Below are 14,391 nucleotides of genomic sequence, written 5' to 3' on the forward strand. Positions count from 1 at the left end.
AGGGCAGGCGTGATTCTGTATAGGACACCGGTATGCGATTCTCAGCTGCCCTATACAGAATTTCCCCCCTTAGTGCCTGGCCATTAATTCCAGAAAATCAGTAATTTTTTCGGCATGACACAAGTTGCATTAACGCATTGGAAGACCTAAGGGGTGCACTAAGGCTGCTTTTGCCGCGGCTGTAGTAAAAGGGCCCTAATGAGCAGGAAGCTTTTTTTTCTTAACTGGATTATGTAAAAAAAGTGTTAAATAGGACATTTACTACTATCTGAACACTTATATTTCCATTATCTTTGGAAACCGATGTGATGACAGGCTATGCTGCTGGAAGTTTCCTTTAACAGTCAGTGAATAGAACAGAAAACAGACCTACACACATTTGCCATTCTCCTCTACAGTATATATGCACTTGTGACTAGAATGACTTCAATAGAGATATCTGTCTAAAACTGTTTAAACAAGTATAATTTTTGCCACATCTGTTAAATAAGAACACAAGAATTGCTGCTGCTGGGTCAGACCAGTGGTCCATCGTGTCCAGCAGTCCACTCACGCAGCGTCCCCTAGGTCAAATACCAGTGCTCTAAGTGAGTCCAGCCTCACTTGCGTATGTTCTAGTTTAGCAGGAACTTGTCCAACTTTGTCTTAAATCCCTAGAGGGTGTTTTCCCCCATAACTGACTCCGGAAGAGCGTTCCAGTTGTCTACCACTCTCTGGGTGAAGAAGAACTTCCTTATGTTTGTACGGAATCTATCTCCTTTCAGTTTTAGGGAGTGCCCTCTCATTCTCCCTACCTTGGAGAGGGTGAACAATCTGTCTTTCTCTACTGTCTATTCCCTTAGTATTTTGAATGTTTTGATCATGTCCCCTCGCAGTCTCCTCTGCTCAAGGGAGAAGAGGCCCAGTTTCTCCAATCTCTCATTGTACGGCAACTCCTCTAGCCCTTTAACCATTTTAGTCGCTCTTCTCTGGACGCTTTCAAGTAGTACCGTATCCTTCTTCATGTACGGCAACCAGTACTGGACGCAGTACTCCAGGAGAGGGTGCACCATGGCCCGGTACAGCGGCATGATAATCTTCTCCGATCTGTGATCCCCTTTTTTATCATTCCTAGCTTTCTGTTCACCCTTTTCGCTGCCACCACGCATTGCACGGATGGCTTCATCGACTTGTCAATCACTCCCAAGTCTCTTTCCTGGGAGGTATCTCCAAGTACCGCCCCGGACATCCTGTATTTGTGCATGAGATTTTTGTTACCGACATGCATCACTTTACATTTATCCAAGTTGAACCTCATTTGCCATGTCGAAGCCCATTTCTCAAGCTTGATTATGTCATGTTGCAGATCTTCGCAATCCCCCTGCGTCTTCACTACTCTGAATAACTTCATATTGTCCGCAAATTTAATTACCTCACTCGTCGTACCAATGTCCAGATCATTTATAAAGATGTTCAAGAGCACGGGTCCAAGCACCAAGCCCTGCGGCACCCCACTGAGAAACAAAAAAATATATAATTTTACTTCCTTCTTATCTGCTTGAATAAATTATAATTGGCCACAGTTTATGTTTAAATATATTTGATTAATTAATTCATGGTTTAAGACAGACATTTAGTATACAAAATGCTAATTCCTTTATGAATTAGTAATTCCAGTATAGCTCAGAAAAAAATAGACCTGCATATAATAGTGATGATGAGTTCTAGTTCCAAAACAGGTTTACAAATAGCCAAGGTTCAAATCTTATTATTTCCATTGATACACTTTGTGACCTTGGACCCAATTCTAAAACTAGAGCTTTATAGGTGTGCTACTGCTGCCTTAACTGGGTTTAATTGGCGCACTAATTGGCTGTACCGATTTAAAACCAATTAAAATGCTATTTTAAAAATTGGAGACATTAAAGGCACTTCCAAAAAAGTTGCCATAATGCCATCTAGGGAAGTGCCTTACAACGCCTACCTCCACTGTAGGTGTGGTTAACGCCAGACATAGTGATTGGTGTCATAAGGCACCTCCATAGACATGATTCTTATGCTAGGTAGGTACCAGAAATTTAGGCCTTTCCTGGTCTACATTTCTGGCACTTACCTTTCATGTAGCTGCAGTTCTGTACATGGTGCTGTTGCATGATTACAGCGAAGGAGACGGAAACCAATGGACTAATTGGATCAATGTATTAGGTGATATAAATTGACTCAACACAATTCGTGTTTCAGCTAAAAACCTGCATTGTTGATGCCTCGCTAATGAATTTGAGCATGTATCTGCTCTGGGCACCAAATTTTGGCAATTTATATAGAGTCCAGGGGTCTGTGTCTATTGAAAGCGCGTGTGTGTGGGAGGGGGGCAACCACGGTCCTCGAGGGCTGTAGCCTAATCAAGTTTTTCAAGATTTCCATAATGAATATGCATGAGATTGATATGCATGTACTGCTTCCATTGTATGCAAATAGATCTCATGTATATTCATTGTGGAAATCTTGTAAACCTAACTGAGATGTGGCCCTTGAGGACTGTGGTTGCCTCCCCTGGTCTCTGAATATGGGAATAAAGCTTAGTACTTGTAAATCAAGTCCAAAATATTTTCTACCCAGCACTTCTTTGAACCATTTGTGCATTTACTACTAATACTATTTATCATTTCTATAGTGCTGCCAGACATGTGCGGCACTATACATTATATTTGGTTCACTAGCATGCCTTAAAAAATGTACCATGCGCAAAATCAAAGTAACATGCATACAATTTGCAACCATTACAGATGCAATGCAAGTTTAATATGTTTTAATTAAAATGAATGTCTGAAATGAGATTCTAAAAATACCCAAATTGAGGGAAAATTCTGGTAAATCTTAGGGCCCCTTTATCTAAGCTGTGCTATGATTAGAACATGGGTTTCCCATGCACTGAGGCTACTTTTAGTGCAGCTTTAAAATGGCTGAATTTGCAACTTCCTCTATTAACGGGAACGCACTGATTTCCCAATTGTTGCATGACCATTAGGATCCTCTAAGGACACCTATTTTCTAGGCGATAAGGGCTTCCACATTACCCACATGCTAATCAGTTAGCATGCGGTGATGTAGCTGCGCTGAGTAACGGTGGGCATGCCCCAGCACATAAAAAATAAAAAGTATATTCAATACAAATCTTGAGTATTATCATTGGGAGCAACTTTTTTCTTAAAAGTTCCCGCTAAATGTATGATTACTTATTTAAATATGTAATATGCCTTTTTTGAACCTGATCATTTGGAAAGAATCCTGATAGATAGGGAAACAGGCGTTCAAACTAAAACTTAAAATAGAGATATACAGGCTTTTTTTTTTCCTTTTATTTGTTGGTCATGTATGTTAAGAATTACCTCTTTCTCTTCCTTGATGTAGACTCATATTGCTTTAGAATACTATATGTATTATAATTGTTATATTTAAATAAAATAAAATAAAAATAAAAAGTATTTTTTAGCATGTGGGAAGCATGCACATATCCAAAAACTTTTGTGGGATGTCTGAACGAGCCCCATGGAAGTGAATTTTAATCTGCAGTAAACACACATTGGTGCTTACCACAGCTTAGTGAAAGGGCCCCTACAAATGTTCTAAAATTGTTTTTTGCCTATACATATCCCTGCCATTCAGCATTCCGCTCTCCATTTATTGACTTAAACTGTTTTAATTTGTATTTTTATACAGAAAAACCAAACATCATAATAAATCCTGGAAACCGTAAGTGAACAATTTCTTTCTTCATTTGCACCTTAGATACGAGTGTGTTGTGAGGCTGTAGACTAACCCATGAAATTTCTGCATATTTCACTGTGCTGGTCAGCTACTAGAGTACTACGAAGACCAGATGGTTTATGCTTTTAAAATAGTAGCTATTTTCCCTATCCTTGACAGTGCTAGACAGGGGACAGAAACAAGGCATCCGGGAATACGGGCATGTCTGAGACAGCAAGCAGGCTAATGAACATCTGACATGGGCTTCCAGAATGATATGCCTATTTACTAGAAAGAAAATTATCAAAGTAAGTACCTAATCTTCCCTTCTAGTGCAATAAGCAAATCATTCTGGAACCTGTGGGACATATCAAAGCAGTCCCCCAGAATCTAGGATGGGACAGATGAGCCTGTTAAAAGTACTGAAATCCAAACACGATATCCAGTTGACTATTACATCCACCCTATAAAACTTTGGGTAAGTATGGAGGGAAAACCACGTGGCTGTTCTACAAATCTCCTCGGTTCTTACCTTCAATGTATACTCCCCTCCCCTTCCTCTTGTTTCATTGTTTCCCTAGATCAAACACGAAAACAAAAGTACTCAACTTCCGAGGCACTGACTTCAAACGCATGGGAGATTTCGTCCACCGGACACTGCAGAACCAAGCTACGACCGATGATGTGGAAGCTATGTGGTCATCCCTGAAATCTACCATACATGAAGCGACAAGCCTCTACATTAAATCAGTACACAAACGGCGGAGAAACAAGTTTAAGTTTAAGTTTATTAGGATTTTATATACCGCCTATCAAGGTTATCTAAGCGGTTTTACAATCAGGTACTCAAGCATTTTCCCTGTCTGTCCCGGTGGGCTCACAATCTAACTAACATACCTGGGGCTATGGAGGATTAAGTGACTTGCCCAGGGTCACAAGGAGCAGCGCGGGATTTGAACCCACAGCCCCAGGGTGCTGAGGCTGTAGCTTCAACCACCGCGCCACACAACAAACCCCAATGGTACTCCGCAGAAATCTCGCACCTCGTCAAGGAGAAGAAAAAAGCATTTATTTCCTACAAACGAACGGAGACTAGGGAAGCTAAACTAGAACATAGGGCGAGGTCTGCAGCGGTCAAAACGGCAGTAAGGGAGGCCAAACTTCGAGTGGAAGAGACTCTGGCAAAGAACATGAAGAAAGGGGACAAATCCTTCTTCAGGTATATTAGTGATAGGAAAAAGAACACAGACGGGATAGTACACCTTAGAAAACCAGATGGGAACTGCGCAGAATCAGATTCCGATAAAGCATTACATTACATTACATTTGTGATTTCTATTCCGCCTGTGCCTTGCGGTTCTAAGCGGATTACAGTTAAAAGAGATCAGGACATTACCGAGAGAATTACATTACAACGATTTAAGTAAATTACATGTTGTGGTATAGAAATTCAAGTATAAGATATCTGGATTTATCGATAGAATAACTTGACAGGGTTCAAGTAGTTACAAGGTTCAGTGGGGAAAACAATATAGGCAACTGAAGAAAGATACCTAACTTTGAAGGAATCAGTTAAGTGGATACCTAAGGGAGATGCTTATTTAGGAGAAGTTTAAATGGATACCTAAGGGAGATGCTTATTTAGGAGTTTGGATATTTTTGGTAAATGAGGTTCAAGGGGATGGCTAGTGTGTTATTTGCTGGGGAGAGTGCATGTGCGATTGGGGAGGGGAATATTAACTAAAGACGTGTTTTTTGAAAATAAATGTTTTGATTTCTTTCCGAAACATTTTGATGTCTGTTGTTTTGATCATCAGTTTGGTGATGGTGGGGTCAATTTTCGCTGCCTGAGTTGCTAGAAGGCTGTCGTAAAGTTTCTTACGTCAGGTACCATTATGAGGGGGAAGGTGAAAAGATTCTGAGTTCTTCTTGATCTGGGTAGTCGGTAGCGGCAAAGATGGTTGTTCAGGTAATTGGGAGCCATACCATGGGTTACTTTGAAAAGTAAGCAGTAGAGTTTGAATTGAGTTCTTACTTTTATCGGAAGCCAGTGAGAGTCTACATAGGCGGGTGTGACGTGGTCGAATTTGCTGAGCGAGTAGATGAGTCTGATAGCTGTGTTCTGAACGGTCTGTAGTTGTTTTATCATAGTATTTGGGCAAGGTAGGTAGAGGCTGTTGCAGTAATCTAAGGAGCTGAGTATGAGGGATTGTACAATGATCTTGAAGTGTTGTTTGGAAAAGAATTTTCTTATTTTTCTTAGGTTTCGCATGGTGAAGAATGCTTTTTTTATGGTTTTGTGTATTTGTGTTTGCATTGTGCAGCCTCTGTCTAGGTGTGTTCCCAGAATTTTGAGAGTATTCTGTATTGGATATTTGATTGTGTTTACATCTAGTTCTGTTAGGCATGGTTTTTGTTCCTTCTCTAGTAGTAGGAATTTGGTTTTCTCCGCATTCAGTTTTAACTTGTGGTTCGTCATCCATTTTTCTACAGTTTCCAATGTTGTTTTCAGGCATCCGTTGGAGGTGGGGTCTTGGATGTCGAAGGGGAGGAGGATGGTTATATCATCCGCGTAGCTGAAGGATGTAATGTTTAGGGCGTCTAGGGCCATGCCTAGGGATGCTATGAAGAGCTTGAAAAGTATGGGCGATAGAGGGGATCCTTGTGGAACTCTGCAGGGGTTTGACCATGAGTCAGATAGAAGATCATTTGACTTGACTCTGTATGATCTTGTTTTGAGGAATCCTTGGAACCAGTTGAGAACATTACCTGATATTCCTAGGGCATCTAGTATCTGGAGTAGTATGGAATGGTCAACTAAGTCGAATGCTGCTGAAAGACCGAGTTGTATGATTAGTAACTTATTTCCTTTGCTGAGGTGCTGACGGGCTATGTCTAGTAGGGAAACCAGAAGTGTTTCAGTACTGTGATTGGTTCTGAATCCGGAACTACTGAATGAATACTTCTGCTCGGTCTTCACCTGCGAGGCACCGGGGCACGGTCCGCAGTTGCAGGCAAGGCCCAGCGTGGAAGACCTGTTTCAGAATTTCGAGTTCACACCTGGCGACGTCTACTACGAATTGGCAAGACTCAAGGTGAACAAAGCCATGGGTCTGGACAATCTACACCCCAGGGTGCTCAGTGAGCTGCGTGATGTCCTGGCAGAACCGCTATCAGGACTCTTCAATCTCTCCCTAAGTTCGGGGAGAGTCCCCATAGACTGGAAAACAGCTAACGTCGTTCCACTGCACAAAAAGGGTTGTAGGGCAGGGGCTGCAAACTACAGACCGGTTAGTCTCACATCAATAGTATGCAAACTCATGGAAACACTAATCAAACGTAAATTAGACGCAATCTTGGATGAGGAGAATCTACGGGGTCCCAGTCAACACGGATTCACCAAGGGTAGGTCCTGACAATCCAATCTCATCAGCTTCTTTGACTGGGTAACAAAACAGTAAGACTTGGGAGAATCCATGGACGTCGTATACCTAGATTTCAGCAAAGCTTTCGATAGTGTCCTGCATCGCAGGCTGTTGAGCAAGATGAAATCAATGGGGCTGGGAGAAACACTAACTACATGGGTCAATGACTGGCTGAGTGGCAGACTTCAGAGGGTGGTAGTTAACGGTACCCTCTCTAAAACATTGGAGGTGACCAGTGGAGTTCCGCAGGGCTCAGTCTTGGGCCCGCTCCTTTTCAACATATTCATAGGTGACCTAACTCAGGGGCTTCAAGGTAAGGTAACGTTATTCGCTGATGACGCCAAACTATGCAATATAGTGAGAGATGGCAATTCACCCGATAGTATGACACAGGACCTACATTTGTTGGAGCTTTGGTCCTCGACCTGGCAGCTAGGCTTCAGCGCTAAGAAATGCAAGATCATGCACCTCGGCAGCAGAAATCCGTGCAGAACTTACACCTTGAATGGTGAGACCTTAGCTAGAACTTCAACAGAACGAGACTTGGGAGTGATCATCAGCACAGACATGAAAACTGCTGATCATGTGGAGAAGGCTTCATCTAAGGCAAGACAGTTGTTAGGTTGCATCCGCAGGAGTTTCGTCAGCCAGAAGCCTGAAGTCATAATGCCATTATACAGAACCATGGTGAGGCCTCATTTGGAATACTGTGTGCAATTCTGGAGGCCACACTACCGAAAAGATGTGCTGAGAGTAGAGTTGGTGCAATGGATGGCCACCAGGATGGTCTCGGGGCTCAGGGATCTATCGTATGAGGAAAGGCTGAAAAATTTGCGGCTGTATTCACTCGAGGAACATAGGGAGAGAGGAGACATGATCGAGACGTTTAAGTATATTACCGGCCGTATCGAGATGGAAGAAGAGATTTTCTTTCTCAAAGGACCCTCAGCCAGGGGCGGGAAATTTCATGGCGACACCAGGAAATATTTCTTCACTGAGAGAGTGGTTGATCCTTGGAACGAGCTCCCGGTGCAGGTGATCGAGGCAAACAGCGTGCAAGAATTTAAGATCCCACGATCCCTTAGAGGGTTAAGCCATGGGAACCTGTCACCAGGAGTGGAATCCCTAGGATAGTAGACTTGGGGGTGGGTTAGTAGAGTGGGCAGACCTGATGGGCTATGGCCCTTATCTGCCGTCATCTTCTATGTTTCTATGTCTGTACGGTTGTTATATTGGCTGTTTTGTCTGTATTGTTTCAATATGACACTTGACTGTTTCCCTTTTTAATGTAAAATGCTTAGAAGTTATGATTGGCATTTTATCAAAATTTTAATAAACTTGGAAATTTGGAAACTCTAGACTTTGCCCAGGAGGATGCTACACTCCTCGTGGAATGGGCCTTTATGTCTACTGGAGGTCACCTTCTGCTGCCGATATCATCTAGAAATGTTCGCTTTAGAAGCCTGACAGCCTGACTAGCTGTCAGCCTGACTAGCCTGACAGCTAGTACCCGCCACTGGTAGCAGGTTTTTTCTTTTTTGACACCTTATGAACTAGCATTCTATGAGTGCATGAAGTATTTATTACCTGATATAAGCCAAAAATTCTGAGATGGAGAGCCAGGAACTCCTGGTGTATCTTTTGAGAAATTCTAGAAAGATCAGGATAAAACTACACTTTTGATTCCAAAAAACATATCATTTATAGATGTTGGCACTGTCAAATTGAAGCAGGTACTTTAGATCATCTTTTGGTTCATTGTCCTTTAATAAAGGTTTTTTGGAGCTCTATTTGGAGCAAAATTATCCTCATTCTTGAAGTGACTTTAGCATTGTCTTACGGTATGGTTATCTTCGGCACTTCTTTGTCTAAAAATCCGCTTAGAGCAGATAAAGATAAACTGTTACTAATTATGACCAGAATTGCAATACAGATGATAACGAGAAATTGGAAACATTGGGATTGTTTGAATTTTTCATTCTGGTGGGAAACTGTATGTCAGTATTATGGGTTTGAAAGAGAGATGTCAGAAAATTCTGGGGAGTTTCGAAAATTTAAAGAAACATGGGGTCCGCTAGATACATATGCAGTGTTCTCCCCAGGGCCTTACAGCCGGGCGCTGCGCCCGGCTGATTTAGATGACCGCCCAGCTAATCCTGCTGCTGCTGCCGCCGATGCTCCTTCCCGGGCTGACTCGCCGCCGAAAATTTTGTTTGACGCCTGCCTTTTTTTTTTTTTTTTTTTGCCTGCATGCTTTTACTTGCTTCAGGCCTTCCTGTTGCCTGGTCCTGCCTAATTTCTTTTTCTGTGAAGGCAGGACCGGACAGCGAGGAAGGCCCGAAGCAAGTAAAAGTTGTAAGCTTCCCTCCGGGGCTCTGTGTGCATGCCGGCTTCCCTTCTCTTCCCTCCCCCCCTCCACGGGACGCAACTTCCGGTTTCGGAGAGAAGGGAAGCCAGCACGCACACAGAACTCCGGAGGGAAGCTTACAACTTACTGCTTTTACTTGCTTCGGGCCTTCCTCTTTGCCGGGTCCTGCCTACTTTCTGTTTCCGTGAAGGCAGAAACCGGCAAAGAGGAAGGCCCGAAGCAAGTAAAAGCAGCAAGTTGTAAGCTTCCCTCCATCGCTGATCTATGAAAGATAGGTCAGCGATGGAGGGAAGCTTACAACTTGCCTAGCGACTACCGGGTTTGTGAGCTGGGAAGGATGGGAAGAGAAATGCTGTTGCTGCACCAAATAGGGGAGGGGAGGGGGAAGAAAAATATTCTGCTGCTGCACCCATTTTGGAGGGAAGGGAAGAGAAATGTTGCTGCTGCACCCAATTTTTTTTTGGGGGGGGAGGGGGGAAGAGAAAAGCTGGTGCACCCAATTTGGGGGGAAGAGAAAAGCTGCTGCTGCACACAATTGGGGAGGGGAAGAAAAGTGCAGCAGCAGCACCCAATTGGGGAGGGGGAGGGGAAGATAAGTGCTGCAGCAGCACCCAATTGGGGAGGGGGAGGGGGATGAGAAGTGCTGCTGCAGCACCACCTAATTGGGGAGAGAGAGGGGAGAAGGAAGACTAGGGAAGGGAGAGGAGAGGCAAGAGATGCCAAGACCATGGGAGGGAGGGAAAGGAAAGGAGCTACCAGACCATGGGGGGGGGGAGAAATGTCAGCGCATATGGGGGAGGAGGGAGATGCTAGGGCATGGGGAAGATAAGGGAAGGAGATAGAGATGCCAGACCATGGGGTGGAGTAGGAAGGAAGGAAGGAAAGGAGAAGAGAGAGATGCCAGAGCATAGGGGAGGGGTGAAACTGAAATGAATCATGTACAAAGGAGAGAAAGGGCACAGGATATACAGTTTATTGAAGGAACATAGAAAGAGGGAAGATGCCATATCGAACAGAAAAAGGGCGGACACTGGATGGAAAGGGCAGAGAGGGTGGACAGAGAATGCAAGGGGCAGAGAGAGGGTGGACAGTAGATGGAAGGGGTAGAGAGAGAGAGGGCAGAGGCTGGGTGGAAGGGGCAAAGAGAGGACAGATGTTGCATGGAAGGGAGCGAGGATAAACGCTGAAGAGAAGATAATTAAAGCAGAAACGACAAAAGGTAGAAAAAATTTTTTTGTTGTTGCTTTACGTAGAATCAAGTAGTATTGTAACTGTATTAATTAAAGTTTATAAATAGGAAATTGAAATAAGGCAGTTTTTTTGGGACTAAACCCCTTTCCTCAGGTCAGGACAGGATACCATAACAGCAGGGGTGCCCAAATGGTCGATCGCGATCAACCAGTAGATCACAAAGGCAATGTGAGTCGATTGCTTTGCCTTTGCAATCTTTTTCTTCCTGCCTCCCTGAGTCAGGCCAGGCGCCAGACTCACAAGACTTCACCTCTGAAGTCTATTCTGACGTCAGTGAGGTAGTTCTGGGCCAGCCAATCGCTGCCTGGCTGGCCTGGAACTTCCTCTCCGACGTTAGAATTGACGTCAGAGGTAAAGTCTTGTGAGTCTGGCGCTTGTACATGCCTGGCCTAGCTCAGGGAAGCAGCAGGGAGAAATTGGTGTGGTGGCTTAGGGGGTAGGGAAAGAATGGGGGAAGTGGATAAATCGGTGTGATGGCTTGGGGGGGGACAGGGGGAGAGAGAAAGAAAGGCAGAAATAAAGAGGTGGCAGGGGGAGAGAGAAACAGGCAGGCAGGGGGGAGAGAGAAAGAAAGAGAGACAGAAAGAAAAGGGAAGTGGCAGAAATAAATAAATATTGGATTTACAGTCAGAAGAAGGAAGTGCAACCAGAGACTCATGAAATCACCAGACAAAAAGGTAGGAAAAATGATTTTATTTTCAATTTAGTGATCAAAATGTGTCCATTTTGAGAATTTATATCTGCTGTCTATATTTTGCACTATGGCCCACTTATACTAAACCGCAATAGCGTTTTTTAGCGCAGGGAGCCTATGAGCATTGAGAGCAGTGCAGGGCATTCAACACATCTCCCTGCGATAAAAACCGCTATTGTGGTTTAGTAAAAAGGGAGGGGGTATATTTGTTTATTTTTGTACAGTTGTTCCTGAGGTGACATTGCATAAAGTCATCTGCCTTGACCTCTTTGAAAACTCGCGGAATATAAATGATAATTAACATTTTCTCTGCGTACAGTGTGCTTTGTGTTTTTTAAAATTTTATTGTTGGTAGATCATTTTGATTTGGTTATTTTAAAAGTAGCTCGCAAGTCCAAAAAGTGTGGGCACTCCTGCTGTACAGCCATTCTTGTATGACTGGATGAGCTATATTTATCTTTTTTTTTTAGTTGTTTAAATTCATGCAGAAATAAATGGCTAAATTGAACCTAATGACTTCATTAACGCCTTTCCCTTTTTTAAACCTCTATACCAGGGGTCTCAAAGTCCCTCCTTGAGGGTTGCAATCCAGTTGGGTTTTCAGGATTTCCTCAATGAATATGCATGAGATCTATGTGCATGCACTGCTTTCAATGCATATTCATTGGGGAAATCCTGAAAACCCAACTGGATTGCGGCCATCAAGGAGGGACTTTGAGATCCCTGCTCTATACCATTTGAAAGAGGGCAAATATCTAATTATTCCCTTCTAGCATTGGATGCTTCTTAAATTAAATAAAAATATTCTGGCACAAGTGTCAAACCCTAAAAAAGGAAGTCATATTGAGCATTGGAAAATAATAATAATTAACTAATAAAAATAGTACACATTTAGGGCTTCTTTTACTAAGTTGCGAAAATGGTTTTAGCGTGTGCTTAGCGCACACAGAATTATCACACGCGCTAGACGCTAATGCCAGCATTGAGCTGGCGTTAGTTTTCCCGTGTAGCGCAGGAGTTTGTGCGTGCTAAAAATGTTAGCGCACCTTAGTAAAAGAGGGGGTTAATTTTCTCCACTACCAAATTTTCACATCGCGCTCCGCCCGGCTACTTTTTCATGCCACCCGGCTGGAAAAATGTCTGGGGAGAACACTGCATATGTAATTTTCTTTAAACATACTCACATAAAGGGCTCCTTTTACTAAGGTGCGTTAGGGCCTTAACGTGTGGATAACGCACACTAAATTGCCCCGTGCACTAGACCTTAACGCCAGCACTGAGCTGGTGTTATTCTAGAAGCGTACCACGCGGTTTAGTGTGCGGTAATTTTGTGTGTGTGTTAAAAACGCTAGCGCACCTTAGTAAAAGGATCCCAAAATGTACCCTTTTGGACTTTGTTTCAGTTCAAGATCCTTTTATACACATACAGGAGGTGGGTGGGGTGGGGGGGGGGGTTGGTCTTAAGTTACTTATGTATAGTTGCTTGGCGTTTTCTGAATATATTGCTAATTTATGTAAATTTGCTTACACTGTGTATCAGCTATATTTTGCTATATAAAATTAATAAACAATTTTTAAAATAAATAGTATATGTCTAATGTAATGATGTAATACTGGGGTCATCTTATTGGGGGGCCACATTTTACTTGAGACATCCTTGTATGTGTTATTATTTGTCACCGCTCAGATAAATAGGTTTTCTTTGAGCCTCAACAGTTAACTGTTTTCATGGTAAGGAGGTCTTTGGAACTGGGTGGGGAGGTAGGGAGGAAGAAGGGAGAGATGCTGAATGGGAGGGGTAAAGAGAACGGGGGACATATGGATGGAAGCGAGGGGAAGGAGATGGTGAACATAGATGGAGGGAAGTGCAAGAGGAGGGAAGAAAAAGTAGTGCATATGGATGGAGGGAAGGGGAAAAGAATGGAAGAGAGGGAAGAGATGGTGCACATGGAAGGATAGGTGGGGAAGAAAAGAGGGAACAGATGATGCACATGGATGGAGGGAATGGAAGGGGGAGAGGGAGGACATGGATGGAGGAGAGGGGAAGAGATGGAAAGTTAGATAGATTTGAGATGGAGGCAGAAAATATGGAAGAAAAATGAAAATGAAAATCAGTGTCAAAGATGGATGTAGTGCAAAAAGATTATTGCTATATCCTACTCTATTCCCGGCCTACCCTTAATCTCGCCGGTTAGGGCAAGGCTGTTTAAAGAGGATATTCAGTGGCATTGTCCAGTTAAGTGCCACTGAATATTCCCAGATAGTCCTCTCTTGACCATTCAAATCTCTTTGAATATCTAGCCCACTGTTTTTACTGGTAGGTCAAGTCTATGTAACCAAGCCTAAGATCCTTCTGTTCACCATTAGTAATGACTTCAGAGTTATTTATTGTACCTTGATTTGTATCTCCTTTATAGGCACTGTTGAGAAAATAAAGACTCCCGAAAAGAGGAAATCTGGTCCTGAAATTCATAAAGCAGGTACAGAGTGTGCTGTTAAATTCTCTTTCAAATTATAACAGCTATATTATTTTCATTTTGGTGGGTCTTTAGCACCTTCCTGATTGCTACAAACTTTGTCAGCAACATAAATTTAAAAGTGTTTTCAACAAATGCGAAATTGGAATGCTATTCATTGAGGGCTCCTTTTACAAAGCTGTGTGTGGGTCAGCGAAGTAAATGCTCCGAAACTCAACAGAATTTCTCACTGGCCTGCAGTAGAAACCTCTACCATGGTTTTGTAAAAGGAGCCCTGAGTAGGGTGACAAATTTCGAAACCATGCAATAAGTTCAATTATGCTAAGTGGGAACAGTTATTTATCCTTTCAAATAATACCGAGATTAAAGGACACCCCATTAAACAAATGTGTAGCAGATTTAAATGAGTATTTTTGCAGTGAGCACATGATTGAGGTGTTGCAGAAAAAT

At 42.9% G+C, this 14,391-nt stretch overlaps 1 protein-coding gene across 46 annotated transcripts in view; it reads left to right on the top strand.

Moving 5' to 3' along the window:
* TRDN (triadin) overlaps window positions 1-14,391 on the top strand; it is a 597,259-nt gene that overhangs the window by 322,366 nt on the left and 260,502 nt on the right. For all 46 annotated transcript variants that reach the window (XM_033935829.1, XM_033935830.1, XM_033935836.1 and 43 more), the window contains 2 exons: window positions 3,700-3,732; window positions 13,882-13,944. In XM_033935829.1, the coding sequence (XP_033791720.1) occupies window positions 3,700-3,732; window positions 13,882-13,944 (96 nt within the window). The remainder of the gene's footprint in view (window positions 1-3,699; window positions 3,733-13,881; window positions 13,945-14,391) is intronic.

The sequence above is a fragment of the Geotrypetes seraphini genome, chromosome 3 (genome assembly GCF_902459505.1).
Source record: "Geotrypetes seraphini chromosome 3, aGeoSer1.1, whole genome shotgun sequence".
Taxonomy (NCBI): domain Eukaryota; kingdom Metazoa; phylum Chordata; class Amphibia; order Gymnophiona; family Dermophiidae; genus Geotrypetes; species Geotrypetes seraphini.